Source organism: Carlito syrichta, unplaced genomic scaffold, assembly GCF_000164805.1.
Source record: "Carlito syrichta isolate Samal-C Ts95f unplaced genomic scaffold, Tarsius_syrichta-2.0.1 Scaffold314839, whole genome shotgun sequence".
In the NCBI taxonomy this organism is placed as follows: Eukaryota; Metazoa; Chordata; class Mammalia; order Primates; family Tarsiidae; genus Carlito; species Carlito syrichta.
In genome coordinates, this window is record NW_007258935.1 from 54,584 (window position 1) to 73,464 (window position 18,881).

General features: G+C 48.1%; 1 protein-coding gene across 11 annotated transcripts in view; it reads left to right on the forward strand.

The window, feature by feature from the left end:
• The window catches only part of CYFIP1 (cytoplasmic FMR1 interacting protein 1), an 89,776-nt gene that overhangs the window by 48,390 nt on the left and 22,505 nt on the right, over window positions 1-18,881 (forward strand). For all 11 annotated transcript variants that reach the window (XM_021705944.1, XM_008072073.2, XM_021705949.1 and 8 more), the window contains 6 exons: window positions 438-594; window positions 2,370-2,466; window positions 3,739-3,815; window positions 3,923-4,031; window positions 5,306-5,425; window positions 12,604-12,803. In XM_021705944.1, the coding sequence (XP_021561619.1) occupies window positions 438-594; window positions 2,370-2,466; window positions 3,739-3,815; window positions 3,923-4,031; window positions 5,306-5,425; window positions 12,604-12,803 (760 nt within the window). The remainder of the gene's footprint in view (window positions 1-437; window positions 595-2,369; window positions 2,467-3,738; window positions 3,816-3,922; window positions 4,032-5,305; window positions 5,426-12,603; window positions 12,804-18,881) is intronic.

An 18,881-nucleotide genomic window follows, 5' to 3' on the forward strand; every position in this document is an offset into this window, starting at 1 on the left:
CTGCTGGGCTCCGGCGATCCTTCCGCCTCAGCCTTCCAAGTAGCCGGAACTATAGGCGCGTGCTAACACGCCCGGCTAAATTTTTGATTTATTGTAGAGTTGAGGTCTCACCAAGTTGCCCAGGCGGGTCTCGAACCCGCGGGCTCAGGCTCTTCTTTTCAAAAGGACGTTTTTCCCCCTCAGTGCCACTGATGGGCTCGCAGGGCCAACAAGGTCCCTGTGGGTGGCTCGGAATGCTCAGGTTCGGGCGGCCCCGCCCGCAGCCACACGGGCTGGGCTTGCCCCTCATACCAAGCCCGTGCCCTGTCCCCATGCGTCCCTGCTGCATGGCCCCGGGCTGAATGAGGAAGAGCCACCCAGCCCACAGCCCCTCTCCTGTCGTGGCTGGTGCTTTTCTGCTTGTGGAAGATAACATGATGTTGTTTGGATCCTCCAAGAAACACTGCAGCAGTGCTGTGACCTGTCACAGCTGTGGTTCCGAGAGTTCTTCTTGGAGCTGACCATGGGCAGGAGGATTCAGTTCCCCATTGAGATGTCGATGCCGTGGATCCTGACAGATCACATCCTGGAGACCAAGGAGGCATCAATGATGGAGTGAGTGTCCTGTCTCGGGCCTTTGGGGTGACCCTAGGGCCTTGAAAGCGGAGGAGGGGGCTGGGCCGTTTTTAGCATTTCCCTTGAGATCATGTTTTCTGGGTAGGGCTTTGGAGATCAATACGAGTGACCAGTTTCTTGGCCTCAGGCTGAAATCAGGAGCTGGAGCCCTAGAGCTCCTCACATGGGTACTGGGTGGGCCGGGGGGACTCAGCCTGACCAGGGAGATGGGGGTCCTGAGCCTTCCCCAGACTTTTGTAGTACAGGCCTTGTGAAGTGTGGTTGTGCTGGGCCTAGGGGCTACAGGGCAGGAGCTCCTGGAGCCTGGCCTCTCGCGTGACACAGCCCTGGCCCACATCTGGTTGGGAGAGGAAGTCTTGACTAAGTAGCTTTGTTCTGGGGTGGACGCTGGGCCCAGGCAGAGGAGTCAGTCTTTCAAAGTAGAAGTCTGCGGAAGGGAAAGCATCTAAAGAGGAGAGGTGTCCCATGCTGAATGATTGGGGAGCGACCCAGCAAGTACGTCTTCTGAGCACCACAAAGGGAAAGCCCTGTGTTCTTTGCACGTCAGTCCTCACGGGTTCCCCATGGTCCCCAGGCGACAGGCAAGACGATTGCCTTCCACTGGGGAGTGGCCATGCCATCTGTGTGGGCAGAGCCTCTGACAGCCTGTTCTGCAGCACTGGGCCAGCATTCTCTGGGCATGGCCCTCCCTGCTGCCCAGCTACCTGCTCATGTGGCTTCTCCCGGTGCCCTTGTCCTGCTGGCCACTGAGGCTTCTAGCCACTGCCTTTGTCTAGCCTGAAGTGGGCAGGGAGGGGGGCCGCAGGCTTTCAGCTCTGGGCCCAGTTTTGGACATGCTCGTTGTCAGCTGTGGAATTTGGGACTTTCTTTTGTTTTTCTTTGTAAGTCAGATCGGTTTCTTTGTTTTAGAGACGGGAGTCTTGCGCTGTCTGTGATGCTGGAGTGTGGTGACAATCATAGCTCACTGCAGCCTTTAACTGTTGGACTCAAGTGATCCTTCCATCTCAGCCTTCCAAGTAGCTGGGTCTTTTTGGAGAGACAAGGTCTTGCTGTGTTGCCCAGGCTGGGCTTGAGCTCTAAGTGTTGCACTTTCCTCCTCCCTCAGGCTCCCAAAGTGCTGGCCCAGTTCATTCTTTTATTTTTATTTATGTATTTGAGTCGGAGGTCTCACTCTGCTGCCCAGGCTGGAAGGCTATGAGTTCACAGCTCACCACAGCCTTGACCTGCTGGGCTCAGGTGATCCTTCTGCCTCAGCCTCCCAAGTAGCTGGAACTACAGGCACCTGCCACCAGGCCTTGCTAATTTTTTCTTTTTTTTTTTTTTTTTTTTTTTTAGAGACGAAGTCTCATGATATTGCCCAGGCTGCCAGTTCATTCTTAAAAGGGAAAACCTATTCAATTTTGTTGTTAAGAAAATACTACATGCTTGTAGTGAAATAGTCGTAAATCCTAATAAGTGAGAAGAGTTCAGTTTTGTTGTTAAGAAAATACTACATGCTTGTCTGTTCGTGGCCTCACGTGAGCATGTCCCTCTCTGTGGACTCTGGCTGCCTGTCCCTGCCTGTTTCTTCAACCTGGGAGGTCCAGCGGTCACCTCAGGTGCAGCCCCAGGGGCTCTCGCAAAAGCACTGTTTGATGTTTGAAGTAAACGTTTTTCCCCACATGAGAGGAGAAGAATGAGATTGAGATTTCTTGAGGGGTGGGAAGCTGTCGGTAGGTCTGGGGGAAGCTGGTGCTGACACCCGTCCTCTTCAGGTATGTCCTCTACTCCCTGGACCTGTACAACGACAGCGCCCACTACGCACTCACCAGGTTCAATAAGCAGTTCCTCTACGACGAAATTGAGGCCGAGGTGAGGCTCCGCACCTCCTTTTCATTTCCTTTGATTCTGTTTCTTTTCTAGTTTCCTTTTCCTCTCAGTATTAAAGGAACGAAACGGTCTTTAAAATGCAAGACAGCTTAAACCTCGAAATGCACACCATGCGAGCCCTCCCTCTGCATATCTGCACAGGCAATGGTGGTGGACAAACATCACTTGGCAGTGTGTCATCAGCTGTTTCTGCGTCCTCGTCTGTTTTCTGTTATAAATGTGCTCTTTTATCCAGCCAACCTGTTTTGTTTCTCTAGTTTCTTGGTTTTGGTTATTGTAAATAGCACTTTTGTACCCTCCCTGGCACATCTGTTTTGATTTGCGTCAGATTATATCTTGAGGACAGAGTCCCACACGTGGATTCTCAGGTCAGTGTAGGCACAGCTGAGGAGATGCCTCTTATTCTCTAGTTTAAGATGGAAGATAATTTAACATCAGCAAATTACTTCACAAGTCTGGGCCTTCTCTGCCTTCTCAGGAAGACTGCCTAAAAGTGCCTCTTCAGGGCCCCCAGTGATGCAGGATGGGCTAAGGTCAGAAACTTCCCTCCTAGGATGCTTAAAATTTTTTTTAAAATAATCTTTCTCCTGGCCAGCATGAAAAATCTGATGATAAACAGTGTGCTTTTTTTGGCGGGGGGGGGGCATTTTAAAAAACTAAATATATAGACATCACATACCCACATATACACACAAAATAGGAAAAAATGGAAAACTGTAAGGAAAATAATAAATTCCCTCTAACTACAGCCTGCTTCTGAGCACAGGCTGAGGGTGTGGAGCTAGCCTCATCTGCAAGAGGCTCTGGGTTTCGAGGGTGTCTCCTGAAATGACCTGCAACCAGGGCAGTTGCTCTGCTTCAGGGAGCCAGAGAGTGGCCCCTGGTGCCTCCTGGAATGCACAGTGGGCGGCGGGCTGTCCCAAGACAGGGACCCAGATGCAATGCACGTGAAAGCCTGAGCATATGGTGAAGAGAGACTTTTCAGACTCCTTTGCTTTTAAGAGAATGGGACCATGTTTCTCCCTCACTAAGAATGGTTCTGGTGTGATTTTCAGTGACTGTGAAGTGGCTGCTCCTGGCCACACCATCATTTATTTAATGTGCTGTTATCAGACAATAAGATTGTTTCTAGTTTATTCTTCCTCATAAAACCCTCATTAGTTGCCCTAGCAAAGGATTTTCTGTTTTAAGGGCTGTGTTATTTGGTCTTGATTTAGGGAATTAAGCTCTAGTGTGTGCTTTCTTTTTCTTCAGGTGAATCTATGTTTTGACCAATTTGTTTACAAGCTAGCAGACCAGATATTTGCATATTATAAGGTTATGGCAGGAAGGTGAGTATCTGTTGTATGATTTTGATACAGAATCTTGAATAACTTGATCTGAGGTTTCTGTTAAAATTTATAGTGTGTGCAAATGCCCTGTCTTTCTTCTGTACTAGTTTGCTTCTCGATAAACGGTTACGCTCAGAATGCAAGAATCAGGGTGCCACGATCCACCTGCCACCATCCAACCGCTATGAGACACTGCTGAAGCAGAGGCATGTGCAGGTGAGTGACCTCTCCAGGCCCTGGTGGGGATGAGCATTTGGGTTGAAAATACTGGGATTGTCTTACTGCTAAGTTTTAGTAGACATCAGTATGTTATGTGACTATGAATGTCCTTATAAAGCGTTACACTTTTAGAGACAGTTTCTTTTGGATAGCTTCAAACACAGGGAAGACCTGTAGCCCTCTTACCTATTTTGTGTGAGCTCCTGGAGACAGGTGTGTCCAAGACGGTTTGGCCATTCTCCGGGAGCCCAAAAGGTGGTGAGGCGCATTGGCTCAGTTCTATAATCCCAGCACTTTGAGAGCCTAAGGCAGGAGGATAGCTTGAGGTCAGGAATTGGAGGCTAGCCTGCGCAGGCATAGCAAGACCTCATCTCTTCAAAAATTTTAAAAACTTAGCCAGGCATGGTGGTATGCACCTATAGTCCTAGCTACTTGGGATGCTGAGGCCAGAGGATCACTTGTGTCCAGGTTTTCAAGGCTGCAGTGAGCTATGTTCATGCCACCCTACTCCAGCCTGGATAAGATAGAGCAAAGCCCTGACTTTGCAAAAAAAAAAAAAAAAAAAAAGATTAGAATATTCATCAGCTCAGATTATCAGAGACAAGCTTTCTCCTGTCCAGCATGAAGGATTAATATATACAATGCTTTTTCTGGCATCTTAAACAAAGTAGACAACACATACAAAATATAGGAATAAATGGAAAACTGTAAAGAAAATTTTGTTTAATTCTACTCTCTAGCTACAGATAACCACCATGCACATTTTGAGACATTTCTACCAGGGTTTTGTCGTATTTTTATGTTGTTGGAATGGTATTGAGATAAAGATAAGTTCTTAGGACTCTGAAAGGAAGGTGGAGTAAGTTTCCTATATCTGCCATGGTAGCACATGTGAAAAACTACACTCATGCCGATCACTGTGTGGTGGGAGATGGGTCCTGGACACCATTGGAATGGGTTTCATCAAGAGACCTGGATCTCCAGGGTTTCTGGGCAGGGTAGGCTTTCCGCCCGTGGTTTGAGGTTAAATTCAGTGCAAAGGACACTACAGAATCCTTGAAGGCTTTGACTTGCAAAGTTTCAGCTCCAGGAAAGTAGTGCATTTGGTTATACCTAAAAGGCTTAAATTTCTATTGTATCCTTCTACAAACAAATTTTGTTTGTGTTATCTTTTGAAATAGGTTTCCAGGGGGTTTTCTTCTTGTTTGTTTGCTCTTGGTTGTTCTGTAGCTTTTCATGGTTCCTCTTTCCCTGCGGTCCTCCCCCACCAGCTCCTCGGCAGGTCCATAGACCTCAACCGTCTGATTACCCAGCGTGTCTCCGCAGCCATGTATAAGTCTCTGGAACTGGCAATTGGGCGATTTGAAAGTGAAGACTTGACATCCATAGTTGTAAGTACTGGAACTAATTTTACCTTTGTTCCTTATTGATCATTTGAACTAATGGTAGGCCCAGTTCTTGTTTAGGTAATACAAGATGTGCACTAGTGGCACTTGGTATATCCTGAGTCTCTTTTTTAGTATCTACTCTTAGTATTCACAATTTTAAATTGGCTGCAAAGAATAAATAATCCCAATCTTTTTTTTTTTTTTTTTTAGAGATGAGGATGGAGGAGTTTATTAAGAATACTAAAAAGCTTCCAAGTGGGAGGGGACCTGAAAGAGGGTTGTCCAATAATCCCAATCTTGAACGAATTATACCTAACTAGGTAAAAGACAGCACACTGTTAAGAACATACTCACATTTTAGTAGTAATGAGATAGTATATACAAATTTTTAACTATCACAATAATCAGGAAAAGATGTACATTTTAAAAATAACCATGACTTGATAAAATTTGCACAAAGAAGTCTACAAACCCCAATGTAAATAAAGAAGTGTGAGTAAACAGGGGGGAAGAAAACATGTTCTTTGGTGGAAAAACTTAGATGAAAATAGTAAAGATTAATTCCCCAGTTAGTCCATAGATTTGATTAATTACCCCTAGCTTACATGTACTTTATAGACTTTGATAAATGAATTCTAAAGTTTATGTGGTACAGGAAACTGACAAGGTTATCAAGCACTGCTCTGATATTGCAGAGGATGACAGGAGGGAAACCCTGTTGGATGTTAGAATATGTGGTGTACCAGTAATGAATGAAACAGTGTGATCTTTTTTCCAAAGGAGAAAGAAAGCCCAGAGGAACAGAGTCGAATAGGTGTTTAGCCTGGAAAGGCAGGGCAGGGGGTCTTGCTGTGGGATGGCCTGCCCTCCTATGGAGAGGAGGGGCAGATGGTATAAGACTCAGCCTCAGATTCAGAGTCAGGAGCTGTGGTTCATAGCAGGCAGCAGTCCTGCGGAAGACGACCAGAAAGACTAAATAAAGCATTAAAATCAAGGCGGGAAAGCCCTCCTAGGACTGCAGTCCACTGGGCTCAAAGGACGACCGCTCTAGAAAGGGCAGACCCCTTGAGAGAGAGCTCAGGCTCACAGCTACTCTTCCACGGGGCATAAGTCCTCTCGATAGGGGCTTGTGGTGAGGAACCTGGGTTTGTCCCAAGGCAGCCGGTCCTGCTGAAGGGACAGAGGTGACAAAAAGTAAAATTGTCAGAGAATAAAAATATAATCCTAATTTGGAGAACAAACTAGATAAATTTCCTAAAAATGCAGAGTAAAAATCGCATGAGAGGAAAACGAAAAGAATTTATAATTTTGAAAGAGAATGAGAATACAATCAGACAATAGTAGAAGTTGCTGTGAGAGTAACCACAATGTCTAAAGCAGAAGCGATAATAAAAGGTTTAATGAAAGAAAATGTTCCTATGCTAAATTTAAACAGCTGACTTATACATCAGAAAGTCTCAGGAAGGCCGGGTGTAGTGGCTCACGCCTATAATCCCAGCCCTTGGAGAGGCCAAAGTGAGAGGATTGCCTGAATCCATGGGTTTAAGACCAGCCTGGGCAACTTGGCAAGACTCATCTCTACAATAAATCAAAAAAATTAGCCAGATGTGGTGGCATGTGCCTGTAGTTCCAGCTATTTGTAAGGTTGCAGTGGAAGGCTCACCTGAGCCCAGCAGGTCGAGGCTGCAGTGGCCATGAGCATGCCACTGCACTCTAGCCTGGGTGACACAGTGAGACTTCAACTCAAAAAAAAAAGAAAAGAAAGTCTCAAAAGAGGACAGAACTAAGGAATAGAAGAGCAGGATGTTAGAAAACATCTAACATACGGAATAGAGAAAAGTAAGAATGAATGAAAGAGAAAGGAGTGTCAGAAATGTGGGCAGCCTTGAAAAGATCTAACGTGTAAGTAGAGTGTTACAGGAGACAGAAGATGAGTCATGGAAGCCATGTCTGAAGAAACCCTGGAAGAGAACCTTTAACCTGGAGAGAAGATGTTGGCCCTGCCACTCAGGGGTGCCCATCTAGCTCCACACTCCAGAGCCAACGACACAGCCACAGGGTGGGCCTTGATGAGGAGGACTCAAGCCTTGGATCCTCTCATCACCTGACCTCCCTGACTCTGACCGCTGGACCATGATGTCTTGGAATCTTTAGGAATTAATGTCCGTTCAGAGCTAGTGTCCTGTAATCCTGACCAAGGTAGTCATCTCCCCTTCTCCAGTACACAGTGTTACAGCAAATGGCCATGAATTCATCTCCACTGGGGAAGGAAGGTTTACACTGTGTGTTCTGTTAATTTCAGAAGGTCCTTCCTCTTCATCTGGGAGCTTGGGTCTGGGAGTTGATTGAGAAGCAGCAATTTCTTTCATGATGTTCAGTAACTTCAAGTTTTCCTGTTCATACGATCAAATAAGACTCCTGAAGGTGGAATATCTCCTCCCGCCCTGGGTACACCATGATCCCTGTGGGTCAAGCCATCTAAACATGCTGTGGTTGTGCTGTCCGTCACCTAGCTCCAGGGAGCCCAGGGAGCCCAGTGTGACGGCGTTGTCTCCTAGGTGTAGCACGGCCTGCAGAGAATGCCTCCTGCGGAGCTCTTGCGTGCTTGAGATGAGGTGCGGTTTGCAGGGCTAGTCAGCCCTGCAAACTCTAGAGTCCAGTAGATAAAAATTTCCTTCTGAGACGAAGGTGCACAGGGAGAAGCTGCTGGGATATGCTTGACCCGATAGTGTTAGGGATAATGAGCAAAGAAAAGTCCAGCCAGGGAGGAGAGCATGAGAGACAGTCTTGGGAAGCATGAGCCACTGGTGTTGGCTCTGGCAAGCTCCTTCCTCCTCAGAAGCCAAGGAGGCTGTTTCGTTCATGTGACACTTGAGCTATAGAAAAGATCACGGTCCAATCCCATTCAGGTGTGTCATAGTAAAAAAGAGAATGTAAGTACACGGTTGTGTCCCTTCGGTCAGTGAAAGCACATCAGAAAGATGCCCATGAGCCGGGCTCGGTGGCTCAACCTGTCATCCCGCGCCTTTGGGAGGCTGAGGTGAGTGGATTGCCTGAGCCTGCAGGTTCGAGATCCACCTGGGCAGCGAGACCTCAGCTCTACAATAAATCAAAAAATCAGCCGGGCGTGGTAGTGCATGCCTGTAATTCTGGCTACTCAGAAGGCTGAGGTGGAAGGATCGCCAGAGCCCAGCAGGCGAGGCTGCGGTGGCCGGGAGCGGTCACTGCACTCCAGTCTGGGCAACCGAGTGAGACTCCAACTCAAAAAAAAAGAAAAGAAAGATGCCCATGAAATTTATGAAAATTGTAACCTGGTCTTTCAAAATGAGCTATAAGAATAAAGTGATAGTTGCTATGAAAGAACAACATAAATCAGAATTTTAAAAAATCTAGAAATAAGCTGATTGGCTAAAAGAAAGTTTTGAAAAGAGAAATGATAAAACCCATGAAAGAATTAAAAACAAGGCCGCGCTTGGTGGCTCAGCCTCTAATCCCAGCACTTTGGGAGGCCGAGGTAAGTGGATTGCCTGAGCCTGCGGGTTCAAGACCCGCCTGGGCAACTTGACGAGACCTCATCTTTACAACAAATCAAAAATTAGCCGGGCGTGGTAGCGCGTGCCTATAGTTCCAGCTACTTGGAAGGCTGAGGCAGAAGGATCGCCAGAGCCCAGCAGGTCGAGGCTGCGGTGGCTGGGAGCGGCCACTGCACTCCAGTCTGGGCGACAGTGAGACTCCAACTCAAAAAAAAAAAAAGAATTAAAAGCAAAAGAAGGCTGGCCATGGTGGCTCACACCTGTAATCCCACACTTTAGGAAGCCAAGACGAGAGGATTGCTTGAGCTCAGGAGTTGGAGACCAGCCTGGGAAACATAGCGAGACCTTGTCTGTACAAAAAATTAAAAACTAGCCAGGCATAGTGGCGTGTGCCTGTAGTCCCAGTTTCTCAGGAGGCAAGGTGTAAGGATCACTGGAGCCCAGGAAGTCAAGGTTGCAGTGAGCTGTGATCATGCCACTGTGTGGCAGAGTGAAACCCTGACTCCAAAATAAATAAATAAATAAGCAGTTAAGCTGAGAATATGCAAGGAAAGTCCTCAAGGGTAAAACCAGAACTCGCATGGACCACACAGCAGTAGCCAAGAGGGTCTGGCCCTGAAGGTAGAGCCATACCTTTGGACTTCAGACCCACCTTCCACGTGGGAATGGGGCAGCCCCCAGGCTGCCCACAACAACTCACTGAACTCCAGCTTCCTGCAAAAGGCTGGGAGCCACACAGGATCCCCTGCATGTCAGCTTGGGCAACAGAGTGAAATTCCAATTCAAAAAAAATTATTTAAAAAAAATCAGTGGCTCGCACCTGTAATCCCAGCAGTTTAGGAGGCTGAGGCAGGAGGACTGCTTGAAGCCAGGAGTTCAAGACCAGCCTAGGCTACATAGCTAGGTTTTGCTAGGCTACATAGCAAGACCTTGTCTCTATAAAAAATTTGCCAGGTAATTTTATAGGTGGCTGGTATACACCTATAGTCCCAGCTACTCGGGAGGCTGAGGTGGAAGGATCACCTGAACCCAGGAGGTCAAGGTTGTAGTGAGCTATGTTACCAGCTTGGGTGACAGAGTGAGACTGACTCTAAAAAAAGAAGGAAAGAAGAAATATTTTTACAATGTAAACTACACCATAAAGAACACAATGGATGATGACTTAAGAGAAATAGGAAGAATCAAAGGAAGGAAATTTTTAAAATCTAAAAGACATTAAGATAGGAAAAGGAGCCGGGCTCGGTGGCTCAGCCTGTAATCCCGCGCCTTTGGGAGGCTGAGGTGAGTGGATTGCCTGAGCCTGCGGGTTTGAGACCCGCCTGGGCAATGAGACCTCATCTCTACAATATATCAAAAAATCAACTGGGCGTGGTAGCACATGCCTGTAATTCCGGCTGCTCGGAAGGCTGAGACAGAAGAATCGCTGGAGCCCAGCAGGTCGAGGCTGCAGTGGCTGGGAGCAGCCACTGCACTCCAGTCTGGGCGACCGAGTGAGACTCCAACTCAAAAAAAAAAAAAAACATAGGAAAAGGATTTGCGAGAAAATGGCACAGAAGATAGATGATGAAGGTCTAACATACGTATTATAGAGGTCCCTGATGAAGAAAACCAAAGCAACTGAATGGAAATAAAATTGAGATTTGTATTTCAAGAAAACTTGATAAAATAGAAGACAAAGCCAGGCTCGGTGGCTCAGCTTGTAATCCTGCGCCTTTGAGAGGCTGAGGTGAGTGGATTGCCTGAGCCTGCGGGTTCAAGACCTGCTTGGGTAACTTGGCGAGACCTCATCTATACAATAAATAAAAAGAAATTAGCCGGGTGTGGTAGCGCGCGCCTGTAGTTCCAGCTACTTGGAAGGCTGAGGCAGAAGGATCGCCAGAGCCCAGCAGGTCGAGGCTGCGGTGGCCGGGAGCGGCTACTGCACTCCAGTCTGGGCGACTGAGTAAGACTCCAACTCAAAAAAAAAAAAATAGAAGACAATTTGAAAGTGTGTATTAAAAGCATACCTCATGTGTGTCGTGGCTCATGCCTATAATCCCAGCACTTTGGGAGGCCCAGGCAAGAGGATTACTTGAGGCCAAGAGTTTGAGACCAGCCTGGGCAACATAATGAGATCTTGTCTCTACAAAAAAAATTTTTTAATTACTTACTTTTATTTAAAACGCATACATCATGTACTTAGGAAAACTGACCCATACTGGTCAACACCACAAAATATTACATCTTACTTAGGTTAGTTAAAGTTTAGAAAAAATAATAATAAATTTTAAAGAGATACTGCAGTGAACATGTTGGACTTTACAGGAGAAGAAAAATATCCCTTGGTTGTCTGAGCAGAGCAGTTAGAGAAAGAAAATCCTCAGACTTTTGCCAGGATTGAGGAGAGGAAGTGTAGATGAAGAACTCCCTGGCCAACCAGATCAAGCTTTTTAAAAATTATTTACTTTTTAAAATATCTTATTTCAAAGATATATGGTACAATCCAGGACAGATCAGTCTTCTGAGAGTAAAGGCTGTGGTCGGATGGTGACAGTGTGAGGAGCTCAGGAAGAGTGTCTGTTCCTGGAGGATAAGCTTCCGTGGAGGGTGGAGAGCTCTCCGCTGGCATAGGCTGGCGCTGGTATAGGCCCCATGAGCGTCTGTGGGGGTAAGGCTCCTCTAGTTCATCCTCAGAATTGGACAGAGAGGGCCTGGGAGACCTTGCCTGTACCAGCATGGCTGGCCTGGCCCATTGTGCCAGTCGTCATTGGCAAAACATGAATTTGAGTAAATACTTGGTGGAGGCCTTGACCCAGGCCAGTGCCATCCTATAGAAACAGAGTGCAAAACACATATGTAATTTGAAATTCATTCGTAGTCACATTGAAAAGGGAAAAAGAAGGCCGGGTGTGGTGGCTCACGCCTGTGATCCCAGCACTTTGGAAGGTTAAGGCAAGAGGATTGTCGGAGTCCAGGGTTTCAAGACCAGCCTGGGCAACTTGGTGAGACCTTGTCTCTGCGATAAATCAAAAAAATTAACCAGGCGTGGTGGTGTATGCCTGTAGCTCCTGCTACTTGGAAAACTGAGGCGGAAGGACAACCTGAACCCAGCAGGTTGAGGCTGCGGTGGCTGTGAGCATGCCACTGCACTCCAGCCTGGGTGACAGTGAGATTCCGACTCAAAAAAAAAAAAAAGAAAAAGAAATGGGTTAAGTTATTTCTAATATATTTTATTAAGCCCAGTATACCCCCAGATGACACACTCAGTGTGTTGACCCCTCAGCCGAGCGTCTTGAGTGTCCAGGGAGGGGCACAAGGCCATGTGTGCTGCACCCAAATCGCCCAGGCCCCTGGAGGAGGCTCACTCCCAGCCTGACACCTGTGCAGGCCACTGCCGATGCTGGGGTCAGGACGGCTCCCATGACCCACTGCAGGTGGGGGTGGCATGGGAGGTGACAGTGGGCTCTGCCCGGGGGATGATCGGAGGGCAGCAGCAGGTGACAAGGGGGTAACCAGAAAGGGGGTGTACTTCAGAGCTGTGGGGAGCGAGGGGCGCAGCGTCCATGCTCCCCGGCCTCCTCGTCCAGCCTCCAGGGACCACCAGAGCAGGGTCGGCCAGCGGTACCTCCCTCTGGCTCTGTGCCTCCCACCTAGTCTCTGTGCCCACAGGAGCTGGACGGCCTCTTGGAAATCAATCGCATGACTCACAGGCTGCTGAGCCGCTACCTGACGCTGGACAGCTTTGATGCCATGTTCCGTGAGGCCAACCACAATGTGTCGGCGCCCTACGGGCGGATCACACTCCATGTCTTCTGGGAGCTCAACTACGACTTCCTGCCCAATTACTGCTACAATGGCTCCACCAACCGGTGAGCGCCCGCCCGCCAACTTTCCCGGGAGAGCACCTGGGCCTCTTCTGGGTGCACCGGCTGCGCATGGGTGCCTGGGGACCCAGGCAGTGCCGGGGAGGAGTATGGGACGTGGTGTGGTGGTGCATGGGGATGGAGGGGTGGCAGTGCAGGTGGGTGATGGTGCACGGGGGGCTAGGGCCATGCACAGGGGCTCATGGGAGCCGCAGGGCCTCCCAGGCGCTTGCCAGTGGCTCGGAACACCATCTGCAGGGCTGCAGCTGCTGCATGGCCAGTCTGGCACAGGAAGGGGTGATGCCCCTATCCTGTGTCCCTCCTGGTTGACTGTGAGAGCCACCCTCTGGCCTTCTCCCATTTTGCTGCTGCGTTGAACATGGGGTGACCCCTTTGGGTAGTTGAGCGCTGACACCAGCAGCGTAGTGTGGCTTGCCTTCATAACACAGCCGAGTCTTGGGGGGGAACACCGGCAGCAGCCTGTCAGACTAAGGCTCCCCATCTCTGCCCGGAGCTTGGCTCCCACTGGGATGTCCTTATGCAGGGTGCTGTGTGCCAGACCTTCCCCAGACCCCAGCAATTCACAGATCCTGGCTTGCAGAGTCCACCCAGAGGCAGAGAACTGCATGTGTATACATGGGCATGTGTACTTGGGCGTGTGCATGTGTCGGAAGCAATTAAGTACTTTTGCCTTTGTTTAACTGCTGGATCCTGGCGTCCCATCCATGTGTAGCTGAATTGCTACTGACTTTTAGGCCCAAAGTTCTGGGTCTTAGGCGCTCAGGGGGTGATGGAGGGGCGAGCCATCCAGGGCCTGCTGCTTCCTGCCCTGGCTGTGGTCTTTTCAGGACCCCTGGGCTTCACAGCTGCATTTCCTGCGGGGAGGCGAGTCTGAGCGTGGGTGTGTGTGGAGTTCATGTTGATCCCATTTGCCAGGCAGCTCTTGTGACAGCCCGCAGGGCGAAGGGCCTTCCTTGGGTGTGGGTGGGGCAGCGCGGCCTGACTGGGCCTGCCCCGCAGGCACCAGACTTCAAAAGGCTGCTCATTCCTTTTGAACTCACTTTTCATTTTCCTGAAAATGAAAATTTTCAAGTTGGTTATAGCATCTGAATTAATTGAAAAATGTTTTTATTACACAAATAATGCATCATAATTTAAAAAGTTAGAAATCGTAGATATATAGATGAGGAAAAAAATTAGTGTTATCCCCAGAGGTTTCCCTTGTAAAAGTGTCTCCTAGGATTATTGTCGTACCATCCGAGAATCATCTACATTCTGTATTTTGTGCGCATGAAGTTACCAAGTACACTGTTATATCATGTAACATCATAAGGGCCATTCAGATACATTCAGGCCTGGGCTGCTTTCTGAAACACATCTAAGTCATGCTGACTTGTGCAGGCTCCTCTGTGTGGATTGATCACTGCAGATCCCCGAGGACAGTATGAGCCCAGTGTATTCTCACATAGAGGAACCTGTGCAGGTGGACGGCACCATGTGATGTTCCTGCTGTCAGTGATGGCTTCTGGGTGAGTCAGGCTTAAAGAGAACCTGGGATGCAGTCTGCGGGCATGTAGTCAATCATTGCGGCCATTGCTTTCCCTCAGATACGCAAGGACCTTGCCCCAGCGTTCTCTGAGCACCCGTGAGCCGTTCCTTGGTCTCTCGGAGCACCACCGAGGGCCATTCATGGGTGGCGGCTCCTGCCTGGGCTCCCTCCCAGGGTGTCTCCTGGCATCACGCAAGGCTGCGGGAATTGGATGGCGCTGTCATGTTGCCACCACTGCCCATCCTTGAGCCTCTGTTGGTGATTCCCCCTGCTCAGACGTAAGCAGCTAAACAACAGGAAGCTTCTTAGCCCTCCAGTCCTTCCGCAGATGTTACTCTGCTGTGCGTGTCGCGTTTATTTGTCATTTGGTGGCTTGTTTCCTTCTTAACAGTAGGGGCTCAGGGTTACCATCTGTTCCTATCACTGGTAGGTTTCTCTGGCTCCGACTGCCCCAGGTATGGGCAGTGGCCACCACCTGGGGCTGGTGTCGCTCGTCAGTACTGCCTGCCTTCACCCTGTGACACTCTGGGCCCAGCTTGTGCTTTTCCTGCCCAGTCCTTCAGCCTCTTGTCTCTCCAAGGAGTCCTTTAGGTGGAAAATGTTTTTTTTTTTTGAGTTGGAGTCTCACTCTGTCACATAGACTGGAGTGCAGTGGCTGCTCCCGGCCACCGCAGCCTCGACCTGCTGGGCTCCGGCGATCCTTCCGCCTCAGCCTTCCAAGTAGCTGGAACTACAGGCACACACTACCACGCCCGGCTAGTTTTTTGATTTTTATTGTAGAGATGAGGTCTCACCAAGTTGCCCTGGCGGGTCTTGAACCCGCGGGCTTAGGCAATCCACTCACCTCAGCCTCCCAAGACATGGGATTACAGGCTGAGCCACCAAGCCCGGCTGGAAAACGATATTTAAACGCTAAGTCTGGGTGTTGGGCGTGCACATTGCTGCTGGGGGCTGGGGTCATTGTTCCTAGGCCCTTTTGTTAGTCAGAACCAGGAGATACTTGCATATCCTGTATTAGGTTCATGGCTGCTGTCACAAAGTACCACACACCAAGTGGTTAAAAACAACAGAAGTTTATTCTCTTACAGTCCTGGAGGCTAGAAGTCTGAGATCCAGGTGTCGGCAGGGCTGTGCCCCTCTGAGACTCGGACAGAATCTTCCTTGCCTCTTCTTGGCCTCTGGTGATGGCATCAGTCCTGGCATTCCTGGGATTGTAGCAGCGTTACCTAGCTTCTGTCTTCACAAGGCCTTCTCCCTGGGGGTCACTGTCTCTTTTGTCTCTCCTCTTCCTGAAAGGACATCTGTCCTGTTGGATGAAGGGCCTGCCTTGCTCTGCCAGCAGAACTCATCTTAACCAGTTATATTTGCAATGACCTGTTTTCAAATAAGGTCATGTTCTGAGATCCTGGGGGTAAGCACTTGACATGTCTTTTTCAGAGACACACAGTTCAACCCATAGAATGAGTGTGTCTGTGCATTTTTATGTAGCTATCTAAATATTAAAGCTATGAGCTTATACTGATACTTCTAACTGCAGTTCAAACTGTAAAGTTCATTCTGAACGCCTCTTTTCAATTTTTCTAACTTTCTTATGCAACAAGAACCCTCACTTCATTATTCTTAGCATATTTACTCATTTGCTCAGTCCCAGAAAACAGGGAAAGTCGTTTTAGAATTGCTAATCTTTACCACTGTGAAATGCAAACCTACCAACTATAGTTCAATATTTGCTCTTGTTGTTTCTTTAGATTGAGAGCATATATGCAATCAAAATATTGTGTTTGAAAGTTCTTTGGAATTGTGGAATAACAAGATCTGGGTTTTTATCCTTTTTCCTTAAACAATTGGAAAACTGTTTTCAGACACTGGATCCTTCCCTGAGGTGACAGAAATAGATGCGATGAGACTGGATCTCTTGGTGTTCTGCCTGGAATCACTTTCTGGACCAAGGACAGAGAGATGCAATCCAAGGACAGCTTGGAAGCCTTGCGTAGTAGAGGAGACAAGCTAGAACTTGGGGAAGTTGAGACAGTTAGGATTTGCAGAATGTAGTGTGGGTGACGCTTCACAGTAGAACAGCTCCTGAAACCACTGCAGGTACCCCCTGGTCTTCACTCGAAAGGTAAACTGTGCGTGCTGGGAAGCTGTAAGCAGAATTCCCACTGCTCACATGGGGCCGGAGCTGTCCGAGTTCTCCCCAGCAAGAATGGAGAAATCTTGTAGAACACTCGGCCACTCAGTAGAGTTCTAGGACAGCTTTGCCTTAGCAGTAGGGCTAAACTGGCTCTGGGTGCTGACTATTCTGTCCACCCTAGAAACGCCAAAAACAAGTCATGAAAGGGTCCAGCTGATTCGCAAGTAACTTAACTACCTGCCCCCCAACCCCCAAACCCTCACACTCTCTATAAAACAGTAACAACATCAAGACACTAAACAACATGACATCACACTATCCAGCACCCAATCCAGAATTACAAGTTATGCCAAGAACCATGGAAATGTAACCTATAACCAGGAGGAAAACCAATCAGCAAAAACAGACACAGAAATGACAGCAATGATGGACTCCACAGACAAGGATTTTAAGAGAGTATTCCCAAGGACTCAAAGGAGAACACGTGTCATACAGAACTAAATGGGTGTCGTGTAAAATAATAAAATGAATTAAAGCTGAAAAGGCAATATCTGAAAATGAAGAATTAACTAGTTGGACTGAATATCAGATTATATTTTGCAGAAAGTCAGTGAGTTTGGAATTATCATAGTAGAAACAATCTAGACTGAAACACAGAAAAAAATAATTTAAGAAATTGAGTTAAGAAGCACCACTGCGAATTGTGGGACATCAGGTGTTCTACTATGCCTATACCTGGAATTCCAGTAAGAGGTTGCAGGTGGGCAGAAAAGAAAATCTGAAAATGTATGGCCTAAAATTTTCCAAATTTGTGAAAGCTATACAGATACAAGAAGCTCAATGAACCTCAAGCACATAAGCACAATGGAAGGTCACTCTGGGCATAGCCCTGACCAGTGTCATAGGTGGAAACTGAGTCTCAATCTAGCCAAGTGTGGAGTTGGGTTTAGGATATTGGTGCTGAACCTTAGTTTTCCTGCAAGGGGATTGCAGTTAGTTTGCAAACCCCAAAGTCTGAGGGAGCAGCCCTCCACAGAACTGCCTCCACTGCAGGCACCAGTCACACATTTGGGATCCCCAGGGCACCCTCACTTCTGACCTGCTGGCTGCAGATTGAGGGTCCACCCCAACTCAGCTCCATGAGAGAAAGACTTGCGGCACTCGCTCAGCACACTCTACTTAAAATTCGTGTTCATTGTGACAAAAGGATACAGATTAGAGACACACAGGGTAGAATCCGGGAAGGTTCCCACACAGGGTGTCCCTTGTCCTCTGGCACTCGTCGCCCTCCTAGCTGCAAAGCATGACAGTACTCGAAAAGTACTGCTGGGCGCAGTGGCTCAAGCTTGTAATCCAGCATTTTGGGATGCTGAGGCGAGAGGACTGCCGGAGTGCAGGGGTTTAAGACCAGCCTGGGCAACTTGGCGAGTCCTCATCTCTACAATAAATAAAAAAATCAGCTGGGCACAGTGGTGTGTACCTGTGATTCTGGCTACTTGGAAGGTGAGGTGGAAGGATCTCCTGAGCCCAGCAGGTTGAAGCTGTGGTGGCTGTGAGCTCGCCACTCCTTCCTGGGTGACAGAGTGAGACTCCAACTCAAAAAAGAAAAAGAAAAGTACTGCTGACCAGGAGAGCTCTCTTTGGTGTTGGTGTCCAGAGTCTTCTTTGGGGTCTCATTTACTAAGTCTTGATTGACTGAGCTGTCAGCATGATTAAGTTTAGCCTCCAGTCCTCCTTCCCTCCCAGGAGGCTGGCTGAGGTCACCAGCCCCAGCTTTCTGGTCACATGGTTGCTCCTTCTGGTGTGCTGTCCCCCCACCCTGAGACATCTTGCTAGCTTAAACTCAGAAGCTGTCCTTAGTAACTCAGTAACTTCAAGGGTTTAGAGACTGTCTCCCAGAACCAGGGATAGAGGCCAGCCAAGTCTTTCTACCTAGTTGTCAATAAATATCTTACGCTGATAAATAAAGAAAATGTAGTAGAAGTGTTTTGTTTGGAAATACAGAATAAGTAATATATCATGTGTCATATACATGTATTTTTAATTAAGAGTTTTAATAATAAGGCTGGGTGCAGTGGCTCACACCTGTAATTCCCGCACTTTGGGAAGCAAGGTGGGAGGAATGCTTGAAGCCAGGAGTTCAAGACCAGCCTGGACAACATAGCAAGAACCCACCTCTACAAAAAATAAAATTAGCTGGGTGTGATGGTGTATGCCTGTAGTCCCAGCTACTCAAGAGGCTGAGGTGAGCCGGGCTCGGTGGCTCAACCTGTAATCCTGCACTTTGGGAGGGCGAGGTGAGTGGAATGCCTGAGCCCGCGGGTTTGAGACCCCCCTGGGAAACTTGGCGAGACTTCATCTCTACAATAAATCAAAAAATTAGCCGGGTGTGGTAGCACGT